The 27574-nt window shown below is 37.0% G+C and overlaps 1 protein-coding gene across 2 annotated transcripts in view; it reads right to left on the bottom strand.

Moving 5' to 3' along the window:
- Positions 1 to 1652: 1652 nt before the first annotated feature.
- FAT1 (FAT atypical cadherin 1) overlaps positions 1653 to 27574 on the bottom strand; it is a 119120-nt gene continuing 93198 nt past the window's right edge. Inside the window, exons 11-29 of one of the 2 annotated variants that reach the window (XM_023514906.1) lie at positions 26802 to 26998; positions 26213 to 26366; positions 25169 to 25402; positions 23730 to 24119; positions 22244 to 22458; positions 21852 to 21989; positions 19136 to 19279; positions 18461 to 18658; positions 17242 to 18043; positions 16983 to 17114; positions 15526 to 15683; positions 14455 to 14917; positions 12393 to 12546; positions 12124 to 12234; positions 10092 to 10723; positions 9130 to 9267; positions 6560 to 6619; positions 4071 to 4106; positions 1653 to 3083 (exon numbers count right to left, since the gene is read on the bottom strand). In XM_023514906.1, the coding sequence (XP_023370674.1) occupies positions 2455 to 3083; positions 4071 to 4106; positions 6560 to 6619; positions 9130 to 9267; positions 10092 to 10723; positions 12124 to 12234; positions 12393 to 12546; positions 14455 to 14917; positions 15526 to 15683; positions 16983 to 17114; positions 17242 to 18043; positions 18461 to 18658; positions 19136 to 19279; positions 21852 to 21989; positions 22244 to 22458; positions 23730 to 24119; positions 25169 to 25402; positions 26213 to 26366; positions 26802 to 26998 (4985 nt within the window). In that variant the 3' untranslated portion in view covers positions 1653 to 2454. The remainder of the gene's footprint in view (positions 3084 to 4070; positions 4107 to 6559; positions 6620 to 9129; positions 9268 to 10091; positions 10724 to 12123; positions 12235 to 12392; positions 12547 to 14454; positions 14918 to 15525; positions 15684 to 16982; positions 17115 to 17241; positions 18044 to 18460; positions 18659 to 19135; positions 19280 to 21851; positions 21990 to 22243; positions 22459 to 23729; positions 24120 to 25168; positions 25403 to 26212; positions 26367 to 26801; positions 26999 to 27574) is intronic. The other variant, XM_003792765.3, reaches the window with a different exon arrangement.

Raw genomic sequence — 27574 nt, 5'->3', positions numbered from 1 at the left:
AAATTTACCTCTAAACCAAGTGTGAGTAAAATAGACATTTTCAGTAACACAAAGTCACAAAACTTACTTCCTGTGCATTCTTTCTCAGAGAATGGGAAGATGGGATCTATGGAAACAAGAGTCAAGCCCAGAGAAGGAAGAATGTTCAGGATGACAACAGAGAGGAGTCCCAGGACACCACTGTGCAAACATTGAGACCAGCACAACAGACTGAGCCACCAGAGCGAAGAGCTCCCTGAGGGGAATGGCCAAGGGGATGAAAAGGAACCACCATATTTTTCAATAGTTGTGAACATGTCCTAATAGGCATTTGACATGAGAGGCCACACTCGTCTTTTTCTTGACTTCCCAGTCATACTCCATCCAGGCCCTTACACTAGCCAGTCACTCAGCCTGAAACCCGGTGGTGTTCTCCCTCATCTACATGAGAATTTGACTCAGTGTCACTTTTCACGGAGGCCTCCTGGCCATCACATTCATTCCTTCCTACATCACGTCTTAGTACTCTACACACTATTGTTACCTTATGTACTGATCATTTCCTCTGCCACCTGTACCCATCATGTAAGCTCCAAGAAGGCAGCTTATGTCTGTGAGCGTAAAATGTAAGCTCCAAGACTCACTTATGTCTGTGAGTGTAAAATAACACATAGTGGGTGACAAAAAACATTTAATAAATGGAAGAAATAGTTGTAAGCTTTAAAAAGTAAGTAAAATGGAAATCAAGGCAATTGTTTAAGAAAAAGAGAAAGTTGCAAAGTAAACAGAAATCAGTGTCATATACTACTTAGCTCAGCAGTGAATACTTCCATAATAATAATACTGGAAACATATACGGACTAATCTCAAAATTATGCTGTAACTCACAGTAGGATAACAAGAGTGATTGATAAAGGTTTGTCAGATTAGGTGGTCTTCCTCCAACATTTTATGAAGTCAACAGGCAATATCTAAATTTAGTGACTAAGGAAAAAAATCAATTTTCATAATATTTGAAAATATGAAAGAATGAGCAAAATAAGTGGGTATAGCAGAGTGCATGGGACCACAGTGTTTTGCTATATGTATGAAACCATATATAGATTATTTGATAAAGCATTAGTCAAAGGGAAAAAGTGTCTTTCGAAAGTTTCAAAAAGCTCGATTCATTATAACTTCTATCACAGTGTGTAGTAAGTACTCAATAAATACACTAGACATATGGATGGATTTTGACTGCATAAAAACAAGAGAAATAGCTTCTGGAGTTCACAGTGAATCATACAGTATGTATTCTTCAAATAAAATGCTTCCTAAGACTTTGTTTTTGACATAAATGACTGATAAAGGTGAAAAACATAAAACATTTGAATTACAGCCAATAAATACGTGCAATAAGTTAAAAATTATACAGGAAAATTTTCTTGACGTTTTAGTTAGAAAATATATATATTATAAATAAGTTACACTGTTTATCTTGGCACCTGTGGTTTTGAGCAATAGCAAGTAACCATAGACTGCCACCTGGTGGCTAAACCTGCATGTACAGCCTGACTTAGAAGAGGATTTCAATTTAAGCCACTGTCCACGAAAAGGAAATATATCTGTACCCATCCTTCCATCATCTCAATTCAGCAACAGGAGTACTGATACAGAGGAAAAATAAGCAGTAATTATTTTATTAATAATTTATTGTAAGAAAGACAAGCTAATGGTAGTTTGCAGTAAAAACCTTTACAAGACCATTGCATCACAAATATACAGACACTATAAAAACTGTGTCATGGTGGTTTTGGTACTAAACAGGAATGCAGAAGGTCCCCATTACGCTTTCCAATAATGAAAAATGTTTATAATTCTAAAATACGGCAATTCATTTAAGACATGACCATGTGTAAGATCTTTCCTCATCCTATGTACATCTAGACATGAATGACATTATTGAAACATATTAATGAGAAGTCATACTTTGTGGGAAAAGACATACAGTGAAACCCTGGTTATATTAAAAAATCAGGGTGCTAGGTAATGGTACTAACACCACCAAAATTCCGTTGGAAACAAATGCACAAAATATCTTGACAATGTAGCTAAAACAACGTAAAATCAAATCTGTACATAAATTTACAAAGAAACAGACAGGAAAATTAAAATAATCAAATCTATATAAATACATGAATCATGCTAACATGATGGTAGGATTGATTTTTGTTTCATTATTTTAACACAGACAAATGGAAATACCAAAAAATGTTCAGAAATGGCACAGCCGACAGAAACCCCACTCAGTTATAGGAGGTTAGGACCCTGGAAATGGCTAACGTGTCAAGAGGTGTGGGAGCCATTGCAGCCATGCCCGTTTCAGCTCACCACAAAAAAGCGCTTAAGCACCGCTACAAAAAACAATGCAGAAGATTATTCATATAATCTCCAGGTTTCTTAAAGTCCAGGCACTTGGGGGGAGGGAGTTGAGCATCAGACTTCTGTGTGCTGCTGGGAGTCCAGCGGAGGGACCGTCACCTCTTCAAAGTGGCCATCATCTCCACTCTCATAGTCACTCATCATGACCTCCGACTCCACTTCACAGCATGCTGACACATCAGAGCAGGAAGCGGTAGAAGTGTACACAGACAAGGGCATGTTTTCTACAGTGGGGGCCTCGAAGTTTCTCTGGTACCCTGGAGGGTAAGGAGCATAGGGTTCTCTACAAGTACTGTTCTCACCAGTGCCTTTTTGAGGGGGTTCAGACATATCCATGGGGTAGAAATTGGGCAAATACTGATTCAAGTTGAACCTCTGACGGTTTCTCGTTGAAGAGCCCAAACTGCCTGTGGCAGGCATGTCTCTTGGGGGGTGTATGGATTCGAACTGATCACTGAATTCTGGAGGCAATGGTGGTAGCTCATCAGGCACAGGGAAGTCCTCTGGTGGTGGTGGGAAGTCACTTTCAATGTCATAACCTCCAGGATAATAGTCAGTATCGATGGCATTTGGATCTGCTGAGTACAGGGGTGTCTGCTCATCAATAACCTCGTAAGTGGGGAACTCTTGTATATCTGGCAGAGGAACACTTGGCATCCAATCTGACGTATCCCAGTGATATCCTTGGTGGAAAGAAAATAAGAGATTTCAATGTGTATCCTCCTAAGCTTTTGTGCCATGGAAAAAGAGTTAAGTGTATCAAAAACACATAGATGCAAATCCATTTCTGCCTTCATTCAAAGTCAATCACTATGGGAACCCTTTGTCTTTGCTTTGAAGCCATCATCCCCAGCCAGCTGAGTTTTTATGAACTAGAGGTCTCAAATGTGGACTTAGGGTTTCCCGTACACACCTAACATTCAAAGAAACAGTTCTACCAGCAGCAGGATGCTGGCACCTACATTATATGCATCTTTCTAGAATGATTCCAACCATCCTTTCAACTTTTCTTCTGTCATTTAGAACCCACTGTTCTGTATAAGGAAAAACATTACTTCAGTCTTAGGACATTAGTAAAAAAGTTTTGTCTTTTCAGAAAGGAGGCGTCTCTGCCAAGTAAAATATCAAACATTACTTTGTCTGCACTACTTGTCATGAAAAAAAAATAATTAATACAACTTTAAGAAATAAAAATAATGAATGTAACCTTTAACATGCTAAAACTTAGATAATAAACCTCCTTCATGTAACAATGTAACATGGTTAACATACTATTTCCATTATCCCTAAGTAAAACAACAGATTACCTTAATGTAGGTAATATAGGTACATATCAAAGCATGCCTCTAAATAAATCAAGCAAAAAACAAGCACTGCAAGACACAACACAATCAATTTTTGTTACTTTCAAAAGTACTAGGGATCATTTTAAAAGCATTATTATTTTAAAAAACTCTTCCAATTTAGGAAGAGTTTTTTTCTCTTTAGGATTTTTTAAATCCTTTGAGAGATAGGAAAAGGTTAGGCAGTGTGTGTTTAGAATGCGGTGCACAAACACAACTGTGTACTTAGTTACTGCTGCAAACAAGTCAAGTCAGTCAGCACTGGGGCCACATCTTTACCAAGGGTTTTTAGTGAATGTCAATGAATAACTGGCATGCATAAGTCACCTCTTTGTTTGCTGAGGTCAGGAGCGGCCACAGATTCTTTTGGTGGCAGAGTAGAAAGAAAAGAAAACATTTATAATTAAAACAGACGGCTGAAAGGCAATAAAGATAAGTACACAGTACAATGTAAACTGTTTTCCATAAAGGCCCAGTCAGCCATACCGTGGCTTTAAGCCATTATCCATGAAAATTCCAAACGGCTGAGAAATTATGTAGCACAAATAAAATGAGACATAGAAGGGGAGGAAAAAGATGGGCAATGATGAACTAGACACCCCATCAGAAAAATCAAAATATTATTTTCTTTTATTTTCATTGTTTCTGACAATCTAAAGGTGAAAACAGAATTTTCTTAGGAATAATTAAAATAAAATCTACAGGCTCAAATAAAATGTAAATTGTCAGGTTACTGTAAAGCTATACAATGTATACATACTTTATACCACATTACAACCTTCAAAAGTAATTAAATTCAGAGAAATGCATGAATGAACTTAGATACTTAAAATCTCTCCAAACCTTATCCATTTTGAGTATGATTTTATATTTACACTGTTCGTCTTTCCCTAAAGAGAACCCTGGCCACATTTACTCCTTCCCAATATCTTTACACTGACTCCTCACGGCCTTCCCCTCCTGTCTACACAGAGCTCGGGCAGAGTCAGACAACTCAGTGGACTGGGTGAGCTTCAGGTTTTCTTTTTGAAATGGGTGAGAAAATCCCTTAGAGTTATTATGAGGACTAAACTGACTAAAAGGTACCATTAATACTTGTGAAAGTAGAAATCATGGTGGCTTTAAAGTTTTCCATGCATTCCACAATGTTCTTGAAGATGCATATAATAGATCAGTTTAGAACCAATAATATTTGATTGTTAGTTCTCTTCCAGAAATTTAAATCAAAAACTGAAGAGATTATGGTTGTTCTAAAAAATAAATAAGCCAAGTGTGGTGGCTCATGCCTGTAATCCTGGCACTCTGGAAAGCTGAGGTGGGTGGACTGCCTGAGCTCAGGAGTTCAAGATCAGCCTGAGCAAGATCACCCCATCTCTAAAATTAGCCGGGCACTATGGCAGGTGCCTATAGTCCCAGCTACTTGGGAGGCTGAGGCAAGAGGATCACTTGAGCCCAAGAATTTGAGCTGTGAGCTATGATACTATGACACTCAATCTCAGTGACTGAATGAGATACTGTCTCTAAGCAAACAAACAAACAAACCAACCAGCATTCAGGTAACATATCCGTAGAACTTTTTAAAAGTCTACCAGAAAAGTAGTAATTCCTTTAAAAAAAAAAAAGAGAATCAAGAACTTCTGTTATTAAATAGGCACTTGGCAATTCTTAACACTTAAATTGACTTTATACTTCTTGGATATGCCAAGTAATATTTTTCAGTGAAGGAGACTGCAATGAGGAACTATTTAAATTCTGCTGCTTTAACCTCCAACAATATTTAAAATGTTGGAAGGTCATGATGTTAAAACTAAAATTCACTAGACAAAACATAGATTACTTTCTGATTCACCAAGTAAAAACATGGTACTTCTAAAGAAAATAAATGTAAGCCTCATTGGTAACTGTAATCATTAGCACTGGCACCAACCCTGGTCCATCATATCTGTATGAAAACTTTCCTTCTTCCACCTAAATCTTTTCAGTATGTATGTCCCAGCAAAAAGGATGCCCACATCTTTATGGTGTAACATCCCTATTCAATATGGTCTAGGTAAGTAGCTCTTGAAATGTGATTCCCTAGATCAGGAACATCAGAACTGGGAACTTGTTAACAATGAAATTCTCAAGGCCCAACCCAGACCTACTTAACAAGGCCTCTAGGTGATTTGATTTACATTATGGTTTGAAAACTACTAGCCTATGATTTTCATGTGCAATTACTCTAATTTCAGAGCACTAATAAAGGGCTAATTTAATTTAAAATAATTTGAGGGAGGTAGTCAATGTTCTTTCTTAAAATTTTGAACAAATAAAGCTTCATATTATGAAAATAATTTTCATTAAACCTAAAGTGAAAAATATATTCTTACCACATTCCCTTATTTTTTTTTCTCCAACCATACTCAGGGAAAAACAAAGTGATGAGTCCATTACAGGTAATCACAAAAGCTTTATGGTATTCAGTTTTACTCCTGTTCATATGAACAGCATTTCTTGTATTAATAAAAATTTTAAGTAGTTATAATTTACTTCTTTAATTATACCACATAAAGATAAATTCTCAAGATTATAGAGCTTACTTCTGATGTCTGTGTAAATCACTAGGAATGGGAAAAAGTAACAAAAGACACGCAAATAAAGAAATATTTTTGCAATGTTCTGGTGTTGTGAATATACACACCTGCATAAAATAAAAGCACTCAATCCCCTCAAAACCACAAATTACTTTTATGACAGCACAACAGGCGTAAGCACAGGACTCCAGTGACACAGTCACTGTGAAGCACAGACACACCGCACATCATGGATGACTGTACCTTCTTTATTCACTATGTCAACTGCAGCATTGACAAGGTGTGTTACAGTCACTATGGAAGCTTGTAAAAAGGTACAAAAGTTTTCAATTAGGAAAATCTTCAGTGAGAAAACAGTGCGTGAAACATTATTTCTTATATAATTTCTACCTCATAACTTGAAAATGTGAAGTGAGGGCTTTCATACATTATGGATGACCCCTGCACTGTGAGAGTTACCTGTCTCAGAGACTTTTCTAATCTAGCTATGTATCTGTTAGTATTAAATCAAAGGAATAAAGTAAACATATTCTATTGGAAAAAAGGGAAAAATATAGCTATGAATTTTTTCACAATTACAACTGTAGATTTTGTCAGGTCAAACAATTCTTATTATATAAAATCTCATGGGCAAAAAAGTAAAATCCTCGGCAAGCTGCTCTTCCTGCTCCATCTAATGGACTCATACACTGTCCCCAGAAAAAAGAAATCTGAGTAGATACATATGCAATACAAATACAAAAATGTTTTTTTCCCTGTCCTATTGGCTCCCATTACAAATTTCATGTAGTTCTTTTTGCAAATGGACTAATCGCTGGTAAGCAGAGAAGTACAAAACGTTTGGCTGTTTCCTGTGTAAATTTGTCATTTGGGTATCAGATGGTTTTAAACACTTATATATGCATGTGGTGGGCTGGGCAGAAGGATGGCCCTCACAGATGTGCATGTCCTAATCCTGGAGCCTGTGACTATGTCACCCTACACAGCAAAAAGGAGTTTGCTGATGTCATTAAGTTAAGGACCTTGAATAGAGACTTTCCCAAATTGTCAGGCTGACTTCAAAGGGGCGACTCTGTTCCAGCTATGACTGCAGGGCACTAACAGAACACAGGAATGGTGGGTGAAATGCAATGTCGCTGTCTCAGATGGTAGAAGCAGCCATTAGCCAAAGAATATGGGTTTCTCTAGGAACTGGGGAAGTAAGGGGGGGTGACAGATGTTTCTCTAGAGCAGTGGTTCTCAACCTTCCTAATGCTGCAACCCTTTAATACAGTTCTTGTGGGTCGTGAGAACCACTGCTCTAGAGCTTCAAGAAGAGAGTGCAGCCCTAACTGACCACAGCCTGATTTTAACCCAGAGAAACAACCTTATTGAAAAGATAAATCTGTGTGGTTTTATACCACAAAGTTTGTGATAATATTACAACGGCCTTAGCAAACTAGGAATACAATTCAAGTACAGACTCCCAATAGATTTTACTTTTAAGATTGACAATGATTAGTTATAATGAATACAATAGAAACAACCTCATATATATTTTTTTTCTTCACACGGTATGATCTAGCAACTCATTTTTGTGACTTTGACTATAACTTATTATACAAGCACTAAGAAGTACTATTTAAAAGAATGATACTTAAAAAGAACTTGGAAAAAAATACTGACAAAATTCTGAAATATGTTTATGAAGAGCATTTAGGGGACAAAACATAAATTATCACATAAACTGGCAATAGGAACTTCTTAGAATTAAAACTAATGAAAGAAATAATTGTCTTCTTGTTGGTTTAACAGGTAAAGCTACATCCTTCAACTCCATTAGTAACAAACATAAGTATACTTTGATACCACATATAACATGTTTTAAATCAGAAAGGAATGAAATGCATTTATGACACCTTCAGTCTGGCAAAGAACTGTGCCATGTAGAAGTATTATGGACTTACAAACTAGAAAGATGCAATATGTTATGGGCTGTATTACTCTGGACCAGGTAATTATTAGAGGGTTATTTCTGTTTATCAATAAAATATTCAAAATGTGGAACCCCATTACATTTTTGATGTAAGAAAAAAACTACCATTAAAACTTACTAGTTGTGAGATTCAAAAGTTTCTGCTAGAAATTCACTTTACTGTGTTTCTAAAGATTGACAATTTTCCCTATTGCTATGTGTTAATAAGGCGAAGCTAGTTATCAATGCTATTTACCCTATATATCATCAGACAAAGGTAACTGGAGCCAAAGATCCCACTGTCAAACCTTCTTCATTAGAAATATAATCCAACTTACTAGCAATCTCTTATACTGTGTTCTCTCGGTCAGTACGCTCTGATCCAAATGGGAGCTGGGGCCGCGTGGGGTTGGGGGAAGAGACAGATAACACCTTGTAATACCAGAGGTGCTACTGAGATCGAACATTTCAGACTATCACATCTCTCCTTAGAGCGTTGTGTGAGTATTGTGTGGTTAAAAAAGTTGTCCCAAGGATTTTTGAAAATCCCACAAAACTTCGGCAACATTTACTATTGTGCTAAAAAAAGTCAATACAAGACCAGTCAATCAGAAGGAAATTACCTGTCAATCAACTGTATGTTCTTCCCTACTACTGACAACTGCTACAATTCAAAACACCTATTGAGATATTTTTCCCAGCAGATGTTCATGCAAGTAAGTACAAGGTACTATTTAAAAGTGGTCTCAGTGAAATGTGAAAATATGTGGAGACTTAGTAAGTGACCTAGAGCACCTACAATATAACCCTGTGCACCAGGAGCAAGGGGACCATCACATTTCAGTACCTATTGACTCACCATTGTCATCACATGATTCAGACTGGAAGGAACTGAGGGACTGCACTTCAGACAGGCTTTCCCGGGCACTGTATGGCTGAGAAGGCTTTTCCTCGAGAGGCTTCTTGGAAATACAGGGATCAAGATCCACCACTTTAGCTAAAAGGAAAAGATGACAGGCAAACAGTAAGTTCTGTGAGGGCCAAGACTGTTCCATTTACTACTATGTTCTGAGATTCTAATAATGACAGAAAAAGAGAAACTTAAAAACAAAAAATCAATACCCCCCACCAAGAAAACTCCCTACGTATATTCTTGGCAAGTCACAGGAGTTCCCCATAAACATACCTATGGATATCTTTAGATAATGAAGGGCATCAAAGTTTTGTTTTAAATTGGCATATACAGTTTTTTTTGAAAAGTATCAAATCCATAAAGGTCATGTGCAATTTATTACATTGAACTACTTTAAACTTCACACAAACTTTATGTAGGTTAGGCTACTGACAGAAACATCGTCATTTCCTCTGAGCATATTAAAAAAAAATCCTAGCATGAAAACACCACCTTCCCAATTATTATTATTATTATTATTATTATTGTTGTTTTGCAGTTTTTGGCCAGGGCTGGGTTTGAACCCACTATCTCTGGTATATGGGGCCAGTGCCCTACTCCTTTGAGCCACAGGCACCATCTATTATTATTTATTATAAGTCCCAAAGTTGAGAAGCTGTATCAATTGTGAAATGAAATGGTCTCTCCAGAATATTAACTGAAACATGACTAGATTTGATTTTTTAATTAAAATAACATCATAGCCATGCAAAAAAGTGGCAAATCACATTTGGGATTTCATATATCAAGCCTATTTATCTCTAACAAAGACTCCACATTTTGACTTGAACCCCAAGGAGCTTTGGCAGAAGTTGGCACTTCATGGTTATCTCAGTGACAATTCAGTGAGATCAGAATGTTGCTCTTACTATCATAGTCAAAATCCCAGTTAGGCTTCTGAATGGAGTCAGAGTCAGAAGGGGAGTTTGAAGGAGGTGGGGGAGGCAGGTTTGGGGCCACGCTGCAGACAGCCACTGCTTTTCGATGTCCATGCACAGACTCAGGATTAAAGGTGCTGAATTCGGGATGCTCTGGAATAGCAGATCCTTCAAAAGAATTTCGGTCAAGATTGTTTCTAGAGTCACTTGGGATGCTTGGAGTATAGGAAATAGGACGGACAGGCACCTGGGGTGGTATGTCAGAGTAAATGTTCTTATTTAACTTTGAATCAAAATACGGTCTTTGTAAGAAAGCTGTGGCTGGTCCCAAGTGTTTGTCTTCAGGTTCAGCCTGGTGTTTCTTCTTTTGACTAATCATCTTGCGGCAGAGGACAAACACTACCACCAGTATAAATATCCCTGTTATAAAAATGATAATTCCTATTCCTTCCGCCAATCCAATGTTCCATGGGGTGGACACGTATTGGTTGGGTGCAGCGTCCTCACAGTGTTTTCCTCTGTACTCATGGCTGCAGTTGCAATGATAGGAGCCATGTGTATTCTCACAGGAGGCCCCGTTACGGCAGGGGTTTCCAGTACACTCGTCAATGTCACTCTGACACCTGCCAAGAAAGCCAAGAGGGAGGAGGTGAGACCTTTGCCACAAACACTGGAATATGCGGGGCCTATAATCTAATCCATAGAGACTAATCCCTCTATGATAAGCTAGGCCAAAAACAAAACCATGCAAAATGACTAAACACTGTAATAAGTATAAACAATAGAAAATTCTTTTGTGGAGTAATTAATCTTTGATCGTGTACTTTCAATGTATATTTGGGAGACAAACATATCAAGCCAATACATAACTGCCATTTTTCTAGAACTGAACAAACCATTAAACATCGGGTTGTTTCTAAAAGAGTTTATTGCAGATTCTTCCAACAGGCTGAATGAAATTTCTAAGAAAATGTTCCTGTTTGGGAAGATGACAGTTCCATAACACACGCATAAAAGGACAGAAAACTCTATTTTCCATTTTAAAACGTTATTCTCTGTTGAAGACCTTCCTAAGCTCCTCACTTTTCCAGACTGCTTCCCAAGCACAGCCCTTCCAATGTTCCAAGCAGGATCTTATTTTCTACCTGTGTAGATCTACATGCTACTCCCCAAATCCTTCCTTCCTTTCCTTAATAAAATTTACCTGCTTGCCATCTCTCATACTCATTTGGTATGAAAATTCTGGTTACCAATATATTTTTGTCAAATAATCTGAGAGTATGCACTGATTATGATTAGAAAAGTCAACTTATGAACTAAGGTGGTATAAATGATGGCAAAATTCTGAGTTACACCACTATGCTGAGTATCACTGTAGGCCTTTCAGTGAGACTGACAGTGAAGGTTTCTGTCAAAATGCTGCACTAGGCCCAGGTATCACATACTGAGAAATGTTTTTAACTGGTGAGAGTCAAAGTAAAGTGGCATCTAGAACTAAAATGTCTCATCCAGTCATTTCAAAGTATAAAATAGGCACCTCCACTCTTTATTTTCTTTACCTGGAGAATAATAACCACCTCTTAAGATCATGTTAAGAACTATCAAAGATAATGAGAGGATTCAGAAAGATTTTTAGATGCTATATAAACCTTGGTTATAACAGATTATGAAAAAGTCATTGTCATCATTTTCTAAGGCACATGAGTGTAGCCACACAGGTTTCTGCTTTTAAGCACATCTTTATTCCACTTATTTCACAAGCATTTGCTGTATGTAAGAACTCATACATTCCTTATTTATGAATATTTCTAAAGTACAGAAGATATTTCAAGTACTATATATTATACTTACCTGCTTGACATTTTCTTTTATTTTAAAGAGTGAGATAAACTATACAAAAAGGCAACGAGGATTATTAAATTTTGAAGTAATGTTGTCCAAAATAAAGAAGTACTCTTGCATCTGCAAATCAATAGGATACTACAGAAAGGTATAAATATAAATCTTGAAAGGAATCATTTACCTTTCTCCTCTAAAACCTGAATCACACTGACAAACAGCACCATCCAAACTGTCAAAACATGTTCCACCATTTTTACAGGGCTCATCCTTGCAGTATGGACTAAGCTGGCACCTGAAGAGTATGAAAAAATGAGCATAAACCTCATGATACTATTGCAATTCAACACAGCAAAACAAAAACCATTAATGAAAGAATGTAGAGACTTTTTATATGCCCTGTTTAAAATAATTCCATACTATAATTGTGAAAGTTAAGCAAAATACACATACCTCTGACCAGTATATAACCCTCTACATTGGCAGACAAAGTCTCCATTATCTACAATGCACGTCCCACCATAGAGACATGGATTGGAGGCACACGGGTTGACACTCATCTCACAGTACATCCCTATGTACAAGGCACTGCATTTGCAGTAATAACCTAAATGGGCAAGAAGGGATTAAAAAGCCATATTACTCATTAACTCAAAAACAAGTTGTATTATACAGGTTTTTAACCTTTAAGTTTAAATGAAGATTTAAATCTCTAGGGTCTGTAGAAGTTAGTAAAATCCCCATTCTCACACGGTAGAAAGCTGTCTCTATCAATAAGCCTTCCACTGCCAGTATACACAAAGCACAGAGAATTCAGAGAACTCACTGAGCTTTAGTTCATCACAGTCTGTGTAAGATCATCAGGTCAAGCACAGAGGCAGAAAAGACAACTCTGTCTGAGGGACCAAGCACACAGATAACACAGTACTTACATCCCAAGTTACCTGTGGCTCATAGGCACTGGATGATTAAATGAGATAATAATGAATGTTGAAAGAACTTTGAAGACTATAAATTATCATTCATTTAAGAAAGGAGACAATTTAATACATTTAAGATAGGGGTCATCACATCTGTCTGAATGTCAACACTATCTCGTGAAGCCTCTGGTGTGAACATGGCAGACTGTTTTCAACTATCTATCTGCCTCTGGGAAATGCAGCAGCATGGTGCTTCCTGGCCCCCATTGAAGCTGGCCATGGCTGTGTGTTCTTCTTTGGTCAAAGAGACGTGGCACTCTGGGATAGGGGCTTAGGAGCCATCACCCGGCTGCCACATTGCTTTCATCCTGTTTTAGGGATCAGAAAGCACTGTCATGGTAGTATACTCTTAGTCTCATTCGAGTGACACAATGAGGACAGCCTCCTTGCTGACCTGATTTGGACACATAATTAAGATAAGTACTAATACAGGGTAGCCATAAATTTCATGGCCACCTTGTATAAGCTTTTAATGTCCTATTCCACTGAGATTTCAGTCTTGTGGGAATAACCTGGCCTACTCCAGGTGCACAATCTATATATATACTTTCCAAAGAAAACAGTAGAAAAGAAAGCCTTTTGAAATCCCACTTCAAGTATTATTTGAATTTTTGTTATTAATTATAGAAAGCTTTATTTGGCACAATGACTGCCATCTTCCTAACTGTATTCTATTGCTGGTAAGTGGTAAGATTCTAGGATATCGAATACACAGAGCTCCCCATCATGCCAGGGCTTTAAGACAGATAGATATGTAACATTTCAGGAGGGGCTCAAGGCCTCCTGGAAAGTCACACACCCATCTGTTATTCCTAGGAAGACTCTAGCAAGCCCTCTATGTTGAGCTACTGGACCACAAGGGGCACAAGGAACCAAGAAGAGCTGAGCGGTACTAACTAAATTCCCCTCATCAAGCCTAAGGAGTGGGAAGAAGAGTTCAAAGTTAGCTGAGGTTTGCCTGTGGTGACTGGTATGGAATGAGATGTTTATGGGTACAAGAACACATTCTGCTCAACCACCTGTGACGTGACTGCAGACCCTCTGCAGTCAGAGAAACTGTTCTTTCAGCCTGGTTGCTGGGAAGAGTCCTAAACCCTGATCTCTTAGAATATATACTAGTGGATTCAAAATCCACTGTAGTACCTGACACTTTTAGCTGAATAAAAAGAGAAAACCCAAAAATATTTGGGGAACTTGCTCTTAAATGCATGCACGTGTAACATCTTTTTTCTTTTCTGAGATAGAGTCTCATTATGTTGCCTTCAGTAGAGTACTGTGGCATCACAGTTCACAGCAACCTCAAACTCCTGGGCTTAAGTAATTCTCTTGTCTTCAGCCTCCCAAACAGCTGGGACTATAGGTACCTGCCATAATGCCTGGCTATTTTTTTGTTGCTGTTGTCATGGCTGTTTAGCAGACTTGGGCCAGGTTCGAACCCACCAGCCCCGGTGTACATGGAAGGTGCCCTAACCACTTAGCTATGGGTGCTAAGCCCATGTGTAACATCTTAAAAGATTAAGCATCATGAAGCCTACCTCCAGTAGGTGATGGAGTACAAACGCCCCCGTTCTGGCAAGGGTTACTTGAGCAGTCTTCTGTAGCTGTCAGTAAGCACCCAGGAGACACGTCCACCCACTCCTCGATGTGTGCATAGCTTCTCAGTTTGCTACTTAAAGGGAGCTCGTGCCCGTTCAGATAAATGGAGTCCATACAACCTCTAAAGCCATTACCAATTTGGGGGCTTCTTCCATGCCGGGCTCCTTGCTGACGAATGTGGCCTCCAAAAAACACATGGTTATCCAGGTTCAAGGTTTTCAGAGTCCCTGGGGCCGTGCCTGATGCAGTGTGAACTTGGTCTAAGACTAACCTCGCATAGTTTCCATTCACCTCAAGAGACACTGCGTGCCACTGCCCGTCGTTGACTTGAATGCTTTGAACAGAGACAATTCCAGGGCCACTTCCACAGTCAAACTTGTACTGCAGCCGCCCATTATGAATCTATGATAAAAACAATTACTGTTCACTCTGACAGAACTTAAATTATTAAAAATCTATAGAAATGGAGGTAGAAAGAGTGAAGTCTTTCATTTCAGTACTACAGAGTGCAAACTCATCGGTCCATTGTACAAGTAAAAAAATAGATCTTTAGGATCATCAAGTTCAAGTGCCAGCGCACAGCTAAAAAGGATCATGGAAGTGACTAATGAAGGATCAACTGAACCTATCCACAAAGCACCAGATAATGTCAAAAGGCAAAAGCAAATCATGCCTTACAAAAAAAGGGGAAGATAATAACAGTTGCAGCATATGTAGGATGTCTCTATGAAGTTTCTGTAACATTATTAAGTTGTAGTATCACTTAGAGTTTTAATATTAATTCTCACGTGTACCTAAACATGTTTGTACAAAACAAAAGTAAATCTCTGTTATTGTAGAGCAAAAGGAGAGCTTTCATCCCACAAAGTCTAAATTGTATCAGTATTAATGAAATGAAATGTTGAATTAAACCATTTACTTTATTATTTTTAGATCATCTAAACATAAACTGGAACATATATTTTAAAATTCTTCTACAACCTAAGGTACAAAATTCTGTAAACACATACTTCCAAGATACTGTAGTCAGTTCCTCGAGCATACATTACAACAGCATGAGCAGAATAGGTTCTGAGCCTCATTGTCAACTTCATCTCTAGTTTGTTTTCATTTTCCATTAGACGGTATTTCACAAAGCTATTCCCTGTAAATGTTATAGATGAACTCCCTGTGAATCACAAACAAGGAAAAACAAATCAGAAACAAGTTTAAGCATTTTTAAAAGCCCGATCTCCCTTGCCTAGAGACTCATCTAAGTTTCTATCTAAGAACAAAACATCCTAAAATTCAAATCCAAGGAAAAATGTCACTTTGCTTAATAAAGACCACAGTGTAACTGGCTTTCCGTCTGGAAAAAAAATTAGACTACTATGTTACAGGAAAATGAACTCTAAAATAATGAAGATCTAAATATAAAAATGTTCAATAAAAATTATTAAAAGGCTTGCCTCACAAGCATCCAAAGAAATGCAAATTAAAATAATAATTAAATATTACTTTATTCCCATTAAATGGAGTAACAGGACTCACTTTTCAGTGGAAAATCTTCAATACTGGCAAGAGAATGGGGGAAACAAGGCCTTCATACATGACCGGAAAGAACAGAAATTGGTACAATTTTTACCGAGACTAACGTACTGATATCTTTAAAAATTTAAAATGTAGTTAATCTTTGACATAGCAAATCCTAGTTTTAGAAAGAATTTATTCTATAGAAATGAAAGCACCAATATGTAAAGATACATGCATGAAGATGTTTTTAACAGAAACATAAGAACTGAATCTTTGTATGTAAGGAAAATGTTAAATAAATGATGGTACAGCCATGATAGAAAATACCGTCGTGTTGTCCAGCTGTTAATAAGAAATAGAGTTACATGTATTGGCTTGGAAGTTCTCAAAATACTGCTAAATGGAAGAAAAAAACAAGAGGTAGAGAACTATGTGAGATATGACAGTCTTGAGGTTTTTTTGTTTTAAGAAAGTGTACATGTCAAATATATTACAAGTGGAGTATAAATGTCTAAACACAACAATTGAATAAGTGAGATGAATGATATGTTGACCAGTTTGATGTGAACATTCTAGATTGTATATAGAGTCAGCACATTGTACTCCATAATTGCAGTAATATACACAGTTATAATCTAATAATAAAAAAAAAAGAAAGCAGATGAGAGAAAACAAGGAAAAATAAACTTCTATACACAAGGCTATTTATTTAGCCATAAGTTCATACAAGCATTGATGATACAGGAGGATCACTCAACTATGAACTAAGGGATATACTGTACTGTTATAAAAGAGGAAAGAAAAGTTACTACATGCATTATTATTCTTCATTCATATCTACATTTGTTACAATAAACATACTTCGTAATTTTTGACTCTAATAAAGACGAAAAGTATAAGAAACAATGAAAATGATTTTTAAAAATAATTTTAAAAAAAATCATTAAATTCTCACCTGTGCACTGACCAAACTGGCCCCCTGGGCAGACACAGGTGTACTTCTCCTCCCTGGGATCAGTGATACATTCAGATCCTTCAGGGCATGGACTGTCTTCACATCCAAGGTGGAGAGTGGGGCATTTTCCCTCTTTAAAGAAAAGTGGGGAGGGAGAGAGATACAATCAATAGAAATTTCAAGAAAACAATAGTCAATGTGTTAAAGGTTATAATGAAATAATTTCTAACACCTATGTCCATTTACTCATGTACATTACCTTTGCAGAGACACGCAGCTGTTCTGTGGTGGCGGGGAGTCACAAAACTCAGTCTGGCTGTGCTATGTGTTGACATCACACTTTCATCTACAGACACCTTTTCCTCACAGAACTTCCAGGGGCAATCCAGTCCTGCACAAAGCTTCTGGAATACATCTAATATCCTGACACCAATGATTTCCTCAATATCAGCCACAGAAGAATTAATCTTGTGCAGAAACTGTTTTGTTGAAACCTGGGCACTACCTGATTTCTCTACAAATAGTAAGACATCCAGATGTGGATGATGTTCAGAGGGCTGCAAACTAACAATCTGTATGTCATTTCTTCTCACACCCAAGATATTCCGTAAAGCTCGCTGGAAGTTGCGCCAATAGTCACCAACAAATTCTTCTGGAGTAAGATTGGCAAAGCGGATGGCAATGGTGTGGTTCAACATCTCTTGTGTTATTTGTCTGATATGCACTGTGACGTCAGCCACTGTTGTGAATTTCCCATCTGTTACGGTGACATTGAGAAGGTACTGCCCTATATCTAGCTTTTTATGTGCTATCAGCTTTCCCCCTGTGCTGGAAACAGAGAACAGGCTGTCCATTTGGGGATCAAGACTATAAGTTAAAGTATCATACACATCCTGATCAGTTGCATGAATCTTCCCAATGACACCACCTGAGTATTCCTCTCCAAAAGCAGTAATGAAAATCTCCAGGGGCAAGATGGCAGGAGGATAGATGCTTTCCTCGATAACCCTGATATCAATGTATGTCAAAGATGACAACTGAGGCTTTCCATTATCTGCCACCTATAAGAAAAGGAAAAAAAAAATCACTTTGTCTATGTCACTGTTTACAACTTCTTAATAAAAACACAATTGTATCATTCAAATTCTAAAAAAAAAAATCACCAACTGTTAGATATCTGTTTTTCCACATAAGAAGCTTATCAAAAAAAGGGCAAATAACTTCTTTATAGCCCTTGAACTAATTCATACTTAAATTCAGCTCCATCAATGTCTTTGATAAAGTAAACAAATGAATAAACGAGCCCCTTCGAAGTGCAGTGGGATAAGAATGTGAGGTGTGGCAAAAACCAAAGATTATCAGTTATATAAATTTGTGTTTTCTCAAGAAATGTAAGCTATTCAAATATAAGGAGATAACCACATCAGGCAACTCTTCTCTACGAACCCACAATAAAATCATAAGGAAAGACTTTATACCTTAACATGCAGTAAGTAGTGATCTTTCACTTTCCTCTTAATGGCACCTGAAGTCAAGAGGACTCCCTGCTGGTCAACTTCAAATGCTTTATCCTCATTCCCACTCACAATAGTGAAGAAGAAGGGTGGGCCGTTGTGAGATGAATCCTTGTCTGTCACTACTAGCTGCAGCACACTGAAACCTACTGGCTTATTTTCCTGCACAAAATTAAAAACAGAACAAAAACCTTTGAACACAAACCAATATGGTAAGACACACATGTGAGTTTTCAATAATATAAAATATTCAGAAAGCAAAGCCTTTTTGGTTCCTTTCTCTATCTGAAAGGAAGAAAGAGAGGAGAGAGGTGGAGAGGATTGTGGAAAAGGGAGGCACAGGGTATGGGGGAAGGGAAGAAGGGAATAGGGAAGGACTGGGAAGCAACAGCAGCAGCAGAACGATGAAGAAACAAATTCCCGCTAATCCCGGAACTCAGACTTTGTCAGAAAGAGATAAAAGCCTGGTTGCATCTTGAAAATGTTCTTCCTTTAATATGGACAGAGACTCCTCTGCTTTTACTTTTCCCACTTTCTAAAAAGAAATGTTTGGAAAAGAAAGATATTTTGAACTTGAAACTGAGTCTAAAGAAGCAGATTCAAGAGCCTGACAGCCCCCAGGCAGCCCTAGAGGCGTACCTGGACAATGAGGCTGTAGTTCTCTTGGGAGAAGGCCGGGGCATTGTCATTCACATCAGAAACATCAATATTCACAGTCGTGGTGTTGACTCTGGGTGGACTCCCGTTGTCAGAAGCTTGAACTGTGAGCGTGTAACCTGAAATCTTTTTTTGGGGGTGGGGGTGGGGGGGAAGACAGAGAGAATGCATGTTCATTTTCACAAGGCCAACCTACAGGATCTCTATCAGAAGTGTCCTCCAGACAATGTGGAAGGGCAGATCCCAATTAACTGTCAGCATCTGCTGCAGCCTGCATGTGAGTAATACTCTAACCTATGAATGAATGCACTGCAAAAGCATGTATTTTTCCACAGTAAAGTCACCAATAATCATTAAATTCCCTGATGTCTCTCCAAAATGGTCTCATTTTGTTGAAGTGTTTTATCTTTTAAAACTTGCAGTTCTAATTAAGAAGTTAAGACAGAAAAGTAATACAATTGACAAGGAAAAACGTGGTCATTATCTCAAAAGCTGCTCTTTGGTGTTCTGTGGCAGGCAGCCTTCCTTAGGGCCCAACCTTGCTCTCAGCCAGAAGTGCAGACATTAGTGCCTGCCCTACAGCCACTCCTTTCTAATACCTCAGGACATTCCAGATCACTCTCCCCCTCAAATTCACACTTGGACTGTACTCAGCTGTCTGCATCCCTCAAGATTATCTCTTTTTGACCTTCCACAAAAGAAAGTAAGTGAGACAGTTTTTCTGAGGGCAATTCACTATGAAACACTCCCTTCTAGAATGAGTGGTAGGAGAATCAGAAAGCTGGCTAAGTCCCAGAGAATGTTCTGTAGAACATCAGTCCTGTGAGACGCGCCAATAAAAAGAGTTCTGAGGGCAGATTATTTTGGGAAACACCACAGGTTGTCTCCTCTGCAACTTGACAAGGGGTTAGATATATTAAAGGATCTGGGTTCTTAAGTCAAAAATACTAAATTTTATTCTGCCCAGCAGTACAATATAAGACCCTGTACCCAAATAATAGAACAAAAAAGAAATTAAAGAATTAGGACATTGATGAGGTATCATCTCTATTACTGCAAATTCCTCTAATCTTAGATGTAGCCATTATTCTTCTGAAATTGCATTCTGAGTTGCACTGATGTCCTTCTAATTTCCAGGATGAAGGCTCCCTTCACTTTTCTACATTACTGTTTCTCTGCAGCAGCTCCTGTACTTCCCCTCCAGTCTGTGAGTCTGAGTGGATGGATGTACGGAAGGATGAATGGCAATGGATTGTTGGACTGGTAGATGGGGTGGGTGATAGATGGATGCATGTTTGCTCAGCCTGGCTTACCACATTCACCTTAATCCCTCACATCGTTATTATGATCATCTCCAGAAGTATTTACCATTTACCTCTAGCCTTTAAATCTCTAAATTTGACTGAAATCTTCAAATCCTGGCTGAATAATTCTACTTGAATATACTCTTTTCCTTTAAGAATCAGCACATCCTACAACCACATTCATTAACACCCCCACCCCCTACTAGTTTTATACCTCAAGTGACCTCCCAACTTCTCTTTAATGTGACTACCCTGTCAAAGGAAGACCATAGGAAATCAGGTCACCTCTGACACTACTGCTTTCTATGTGGGGCCATATCTAAGTCTCTGGACTCCCGTTTTTCCCTTGTAAAATGTCTCCATTTCTTTTTTCACTCAACTCTCACTGTTGCTCTCCGAAGTCATGCTCTTGCTGCTTTACAGTTGAGAACCTGACACTGGCATCCTCTCTCCCTGATCTGTCCCTACGCTGAAGAGCACAGACCTACTGTGGCACTAACTCTCCACAATGTCTTCTTGGATTGGACAGTCTCCCTTGGCATCCTTAGGGATTGGGTCCTAGGACTCCCACACCCCTAAATCTACAGACTCTCAAGTCCCTGGTACAAAATGGTACATATCCTCTCATATACTCTAAGTCATCTCTAGATAACTTCTAATAGTGAATACAATGTAAGTACTATGTAAATGGTTGTTATACTGTATTTTTAACCCTCATATTATTCTTTACTATTGTATTATTATTTTATTGTTTTTCATTTTTTGTATTTTTTTTTTTTACTATTTTCCACCCACGGCTGGTTAAATATGGATCCTGAGGATACAGAGGGCTGACTAGACTTCCCAAGCTCACAAAGATTGAGTAACAGCCTAATGCCTACTATGCAGCATCAAGTCTGAATCTCTGATCCCGGTTTTCTCTGCGGCCCATACTTTGATTTCATCTTCCTCTAGTCTCTGTGTGATTACTTTTCAGTACAACTGGGTAACATCCTCTAAGTATTTTTTGGCTCCTGCCTCCATGCCTTTGTTCACATAGTTCATCAGAGGGAGTTCCCTTCTCTCTACCTTATAGGTTTCCAACTCTTTGCTATTATTTAAAACCCAGCCTTTAGCTTCATGAAGTATCTCAGGATATTGGAGCCAACAATAATTTCTTCCTGAATATAAAGTTTTATTATTCAAACTTCATTTTAATATGGGATGTATCTCTCATATTCTTGAAATTTTCACACTACAATTGTTTTTTGAGTATTGCTATCTTGCTTGTCAGTTACTGAGAAGGCGGCTGGTTCTGCCCTTTTGATACTTCACATCATGCCCAGAAAATATGAACATGAAGCCCTTTTATTTATTGATTTGGTAGACAATTTAAATCAATTTTTTTCACTTACTGTTTCCCGATCTAGAAGTCTGGTCACTTTCACTTCTCCCTTGACAGAGTCAATTGTAAATGGGTTTCCCTGATTGCCATCTATAATTGAATAGCGGATGTGGCTGTTTGAAGGTCCATCAGCATCATCAGCCATAACCTAGAAAATACCGCATTCCTGCTTAGGAGGTAGCTAAGTAAGGGGGATGCACTTATTTAAAAAATTTTCTGATATTAATAGCTATTTGAATGCACTCATTTATAATAAAGTCAGTAATTGTCTGGCCTCACAAAAGACATTTTAAAATCTCCAAAATATTTTCAAATAAGCCCACTACAAAAACTAGATTGATTTTTATGACAAACTCTTAACAAAGATCCAGAAGAAGAAAAATGTAGGAGAACAATACTTACTGTAATGACAGATTGCTCAAGAATAGCATCTTCACTGATCACTGTCGTGTAGGTGTCTTGGCTGAACACTGGGGTGTTATCGTTGATATCTGTTACATTGATGTTCACAGTTGCAACATCACTTAGTGAGGGTGTGCCCCCATCAGTGGCTTCAACAGTTAAGTAATATTCATGAGAGCTTTCATAATCCAGATTCTCAATGATAAAAATGGCCCCTGTACAGAACATCAAAGTTACTTCCAGTACTTTATAATGCCACCACATTTTCCTAGTAGTGGCTGAAGTAGGTAACACTTTCAATTTAGCTTTCATTTCCAAAGATTACTATTTATGTATGTCTTCTAATTTTTCAATAATTAATAATTAGTAATCTACTCATTCCCAGATCCTTACTTCTCTCCCCTAATTATTTTCCTAATATTCTTCAAAATATTTGTTTTCCTAGACACCACCACCTACATCCCTATATACAAATGATTATTATGTCTCAGTTCTTCTAAACCACCATTCACTACAGACTTCATGTTAGCTTAATAAACAAAACGAAAAAACACACAAATTGTTCTATGTCTTTTAGTTTCCTTTTCCTTCTACTGTTTAAAAATAGACATGTATATCTTTTATTTAGTTTCTAGAATAACTGTTTACATCCGAGTAGAAAAAAAAATCCCTTGTGATTTAACAGTTCCTTTAACATCTTTTCTTTCTACATCATTAATAGTCCATCCCATTTAAAAAAGAAATGAGATAAGAAATCCCTAAAATAATTTTGTGGTATGCATTAAAAATGGTTTAAAATAGCATCATCACACACCTATTCTTTATCTAAAATAGCTACATACAATTAAATACAGTTTGTATGGAGCAATTTTTGCAGTGTTCTAAGACTTAGAGCTAGTTTAGACCACAGGTTAGCAAGACTACAAAAGTATATGTACAGCAAGAGTCAACATTCCTGACTTTTGACCTTGCTGGCAGCCTTTCTGTAAGTGCGATTCAAAGTACTACAACTGTTATAAACAACTAACATGATAAAGAAGAAAATTTAATTAACAGAAGCCAACTATAGCAGAGAAGATCAAAGAAGTCAAAACTACTGTTTTACTTAAGAAGTTACTTCCCAGGAGTTTTGATATAGGAAATAAAAGGTGCAATTACATGAGGTCCTTTACCGTTATTCATTCTTATCTTTACTAACTTGGTATACCTGACATCATAACTAAACGATTAAAACGAGATTCTTTTTTAAGTTAATTTGGTTGTAGTTTATAATAGATATGCCAGAAATGTACCTTATCTTATTATGTACAACTATAGTCTGAAATCTTCTAAGCCACTTTAATCCCAATTTAAACGATTACTAAAAGAAAACTTAAGTTTTATCTTTTTAGAACACTGAGTGACAATGTGTCAGTATCAGAAACAGTGACAGGTGCATCTAGCCTTTGTGGTGGAAGGGCTTCCTTTCATATACACGGTAGTTTACCTGTTTTAGAATCTATGCTGAATTTTCCATGTTCATTTCCACTTATTATCAAGTAGGTGATTTCTGCATTTGCTTCAATATCCCGACTTGCTGCATACACCTGAAGAACTTCTGTTCCAATGAGAATGTCCTCAGACACAGTGGCACCATATTCACGGTATTCAAACACTGGGGGGTTGTCATTTATATCCAAAACTGACACAATAACACTGCTAGTAGCTGTCAATCTCCTTGGCAAGCCTTGATCTACAGCTTTCACAGTAAGGGTATATACTGCCTGGAGTTCTCTATCCAAAGGCTTTTCTAATTGAATAATACCAGATAATTCATTTATGGAGAACTGGCCATCAGCAGAGTTCATCAGTAAGTAGGAAATCTTTTGATTCAATCCTGTTGAGACATGAAATCAAGTCAGAAGGTTTTATATCAAGAAATTTAAATTTATTCTTTTTAAAAATATATAATAAGAATATATAATATAAGAATGTTAATGTACATTCCTTAAAACTTATGACTATGACCTTGATATATAGGATGTCCACAATGTTTGCACACAAACTTTACAGAGATCCTGTATAAAGTTTTTGGATCAATAATTTACTGAGTTAAAACAAATATATATGTAATTTCCTAGGTATCTGGCTTTCTAAACTATTTTATACAGGAGCCTATGCTATAGTATCCAGCAGATCTTTTAAAATGATATTTATTATTTAGCTTCAGTGACAATTATTTGAAAAGTAACACTTTTCTATTCTTCTAATTCTTCGGTATTATAGGTTGAGTACCCCAAATTTGAAAATCTGGAGATCTGAAAGCCTCTAAAATCCAAAGCTTTCTATGTGCCAATATGATGCTCAAAGGAAATGCCTGCTGGAACATTTTGGATGTCAGGATTTGGGATGCTCAGCTGGTAAGTCTAGGGCAAATATTCCAAAATCCAAAAATATCTAAAGTCCAAAACATTTCTAGTCCCAAGCATTTTGAATAAAGGATTTTAAAACTCCAAGATGGCTGAGGAAGTTATTCTCTGCTATCAAAATGTTATGAATATATATCCTATAGCTATTTTTCCCCATAAAAAATTTTCAAAGATTTATAAAACTATAACAAAATAACATTTGCTTCTGTTATGTTTCAATGATACCCAAAACCTCTCTTTGTCACTAATGGTTTATGCACAAAAAACCCACTTCATTAATTAATTTCAATGGGATCTGAACATTACAATAATAGGTTCACTGGGTGTGATTTTGTGACTTTACATATTCATCAACAAAGAATTATTCTAAAGACTTCATTCTATGACAAGGATGGGCTATTCAACATGCATGAGGTAAGGTGAGTTAAATAGGCTGAATTTGGCATGTGTCTGAAAACAGAGGCTCCTAAGATCTCAGAGAACCAGGCTGAAGGCAATAGCATCTTTTGGAAGGTACCTGCATCGGCATCTGTGGCCTGCACTCTTGTGAGTGGTGTTCCAGGCTCTGTGTTTTCAAACACGGCAATGGTGTAAGGATCAGCAGTGAATTCGGGAGGATTATCATTCACATCTTCTAATGTGAGCACAATATTGGCTTCACAGAATCTTCCCCCGCCATCGGTGGCCTTGACTAGAAGATTATACACTGCTTGGTGCTCACGATCAAGGGCGGTTAATATTTTCAGTTCACCTAAAAGCAAACAAACAAAAATTTAAGATGTGAGCATTCAATCGAGCACCTTTTCTCTTGTAACTACAAAATCTCGAGTAGCAGTCTTCCTCTGGTAATTTTTATCAATGATAAAGCTGAGGCACGAGCATAGTAAGTTACAGGTTTCCAGATCCTGCCAGGTGCTTTCTCTTCAAGTCAGAGAGATCTGAGGCTTTAGGCTCTTTTGTATTACTTATACTGTTCCTAATGTATTATAAAATAGCTACCCAATTTAACAAATTGAAACATTTTTCAAATTAACTTAAAAATTAGATTCCTATATTCACAATTAGTTAGGGGGTAATTAAAAAGCTTAGAAGGGAACTGTTACTTGATTACAATTTTAACAAAATACAAATTATAAGAAAACTCTATTTAAAAATTAATAAAATACCATGAATCATTTTAACTATAAAAAGACCAAATTACAAATATATGGTCATAAAATCAAAAAAACATCATACATAAATAAAATGGATACAGCAGAAAGTCTGAGTACACTTTCATTTCTGAGTCTTTTTTTTACATATAAAAAACAAGTTGTACAAACATCTTTTAAATTTAAATCCTTGATTCAAATAGGTAATATTTTTGCTGTTAAGTTTTTTATATCACCCCAAATTTCACATATTAAGTTGCTGTTTCAATTTTTAAATGATTTCAGTTTCACTGCGTGAGCATATATTTGAAAAGGATAAAATGTAATTTCAAATTTTGTGATCTAAAATCACCCAAATATGTGATTTGGTTAAAATACATGATTTATTTTGTCCCAAACCCTATCATTACCTGTATCTGGATTTAGTTTGAATTTTTCTGCACCTGAACCAAATAACGTGTAAGTAATTTCAGCATTGGAACGGATGTCTGCATCTGTAGCGGAGATTTGCATGACCAATTTCCCAGGAAGGGCATCTTCAGGAATGGTATCTGAATATAATGTCTACAAAGATTTTAGCAAAAAATATTAAAGGTCAGAATGACTGCCAAGGGAATAAACAAAAAAGAAATCATTTATTTTTGGCCACAAAGACCATGAAAAATGACTACAGTTAAAATCTAAAGAGCTTTTTAAAATACTTTTTCTCACAAACCACATGTAAAACAAGAAGGAGCCATGGAACGTCACCAACTCTTCACTTCTGAAAGAGTCTGAGCTGCCATTTAATCTACAGAATTAACAATATTATATATTGTTGATTTAGTTTCAACTTTCATGCGAAAATTAAGTAGCAATCCATATTTAATCTAAAAATCGGAGAGAATAAATACCTGTTATATCATACCTGCTTATTTCCAAATACAGGAATTCGGTTAGCAAATGTTCCCAACACATAACCAAATAACAATACACAAATTTAAGGCAAGAGTGGCCTACCTTTTCACAAACTGGACTATTATCATTGGCATCAAGAACTTTCACTTCAACAATAGCTTTTGATGAGAAGGTCCCGTCAGTTGCTGTGATTGTCAGGAGATAATTGTCCTTTTGTTCTCTGTCTAGAGGTTTCTTCACATAGACCTTCCACTCATTCTGTATATTTTCAATAGCAAACTGTCTTAAGGCATCCCCTCCTATTAAATCAATGGAGGAGATGAGAGTCTAATTTGTTGGGAGAAGGAGAAAAATAAGTAATAGCAAAAATAAACTGTACAGAAGATATATGATGTTTAGAAGAACTAAAGATTTAAAAAACAATTTGTATTTGGTATATACTAACTGTCCTAAGTTATACAATAAATCAAAGCAGCATTAAAATGTATGAACATAGCATTAAACCAAATAAAACACAGATCATTAAGTAATAATTTAGCCTGTCTTAATACTATTGTTATTTCCTTTTAATTATAAAAAAATACATATATAGGGCGGCACCTGTAGCTCAAGGAGTAGGGTGCTGGCCCCATATATCAGAGGTGGTGGGTTCAAACCTGGCCCCGGCCAAAAACTGCCAAAAAAAAAAAAATGATTAAGTTTAGATTATATTGGGCTAACAAAACCCCCAGGATCTCAGTGACTAAAAAAACAATAAATGTTTCAGTTTAAAAAAAAAAAGCAAAACCTATTTATTATATAGTCAGGAGAGTTCCTACTAAAACAACTATTAGCTTGGCTCTGGTAAAAAACTAGAAATGGAGCTTTAACAGATG

The sequence above is a fragment of the Otolemur garnettii genome, unplaced genomic scaffold, assembly GCF_000181295.1.
Source record: "Otolemur garnettii isolate 467f Iridium unplaced genomic scaffold, OtoGar3 scaffold00061, whole genome shotgun sequence".
NCBI lineage: Eukaryota > Metazoa > Chordata > Mammalia > Primates > Galagidae > Otolemur > Otolemur garnettii.
This window is presented reverse-complemented; position numbering and strand designations above follow the sequence as displayed.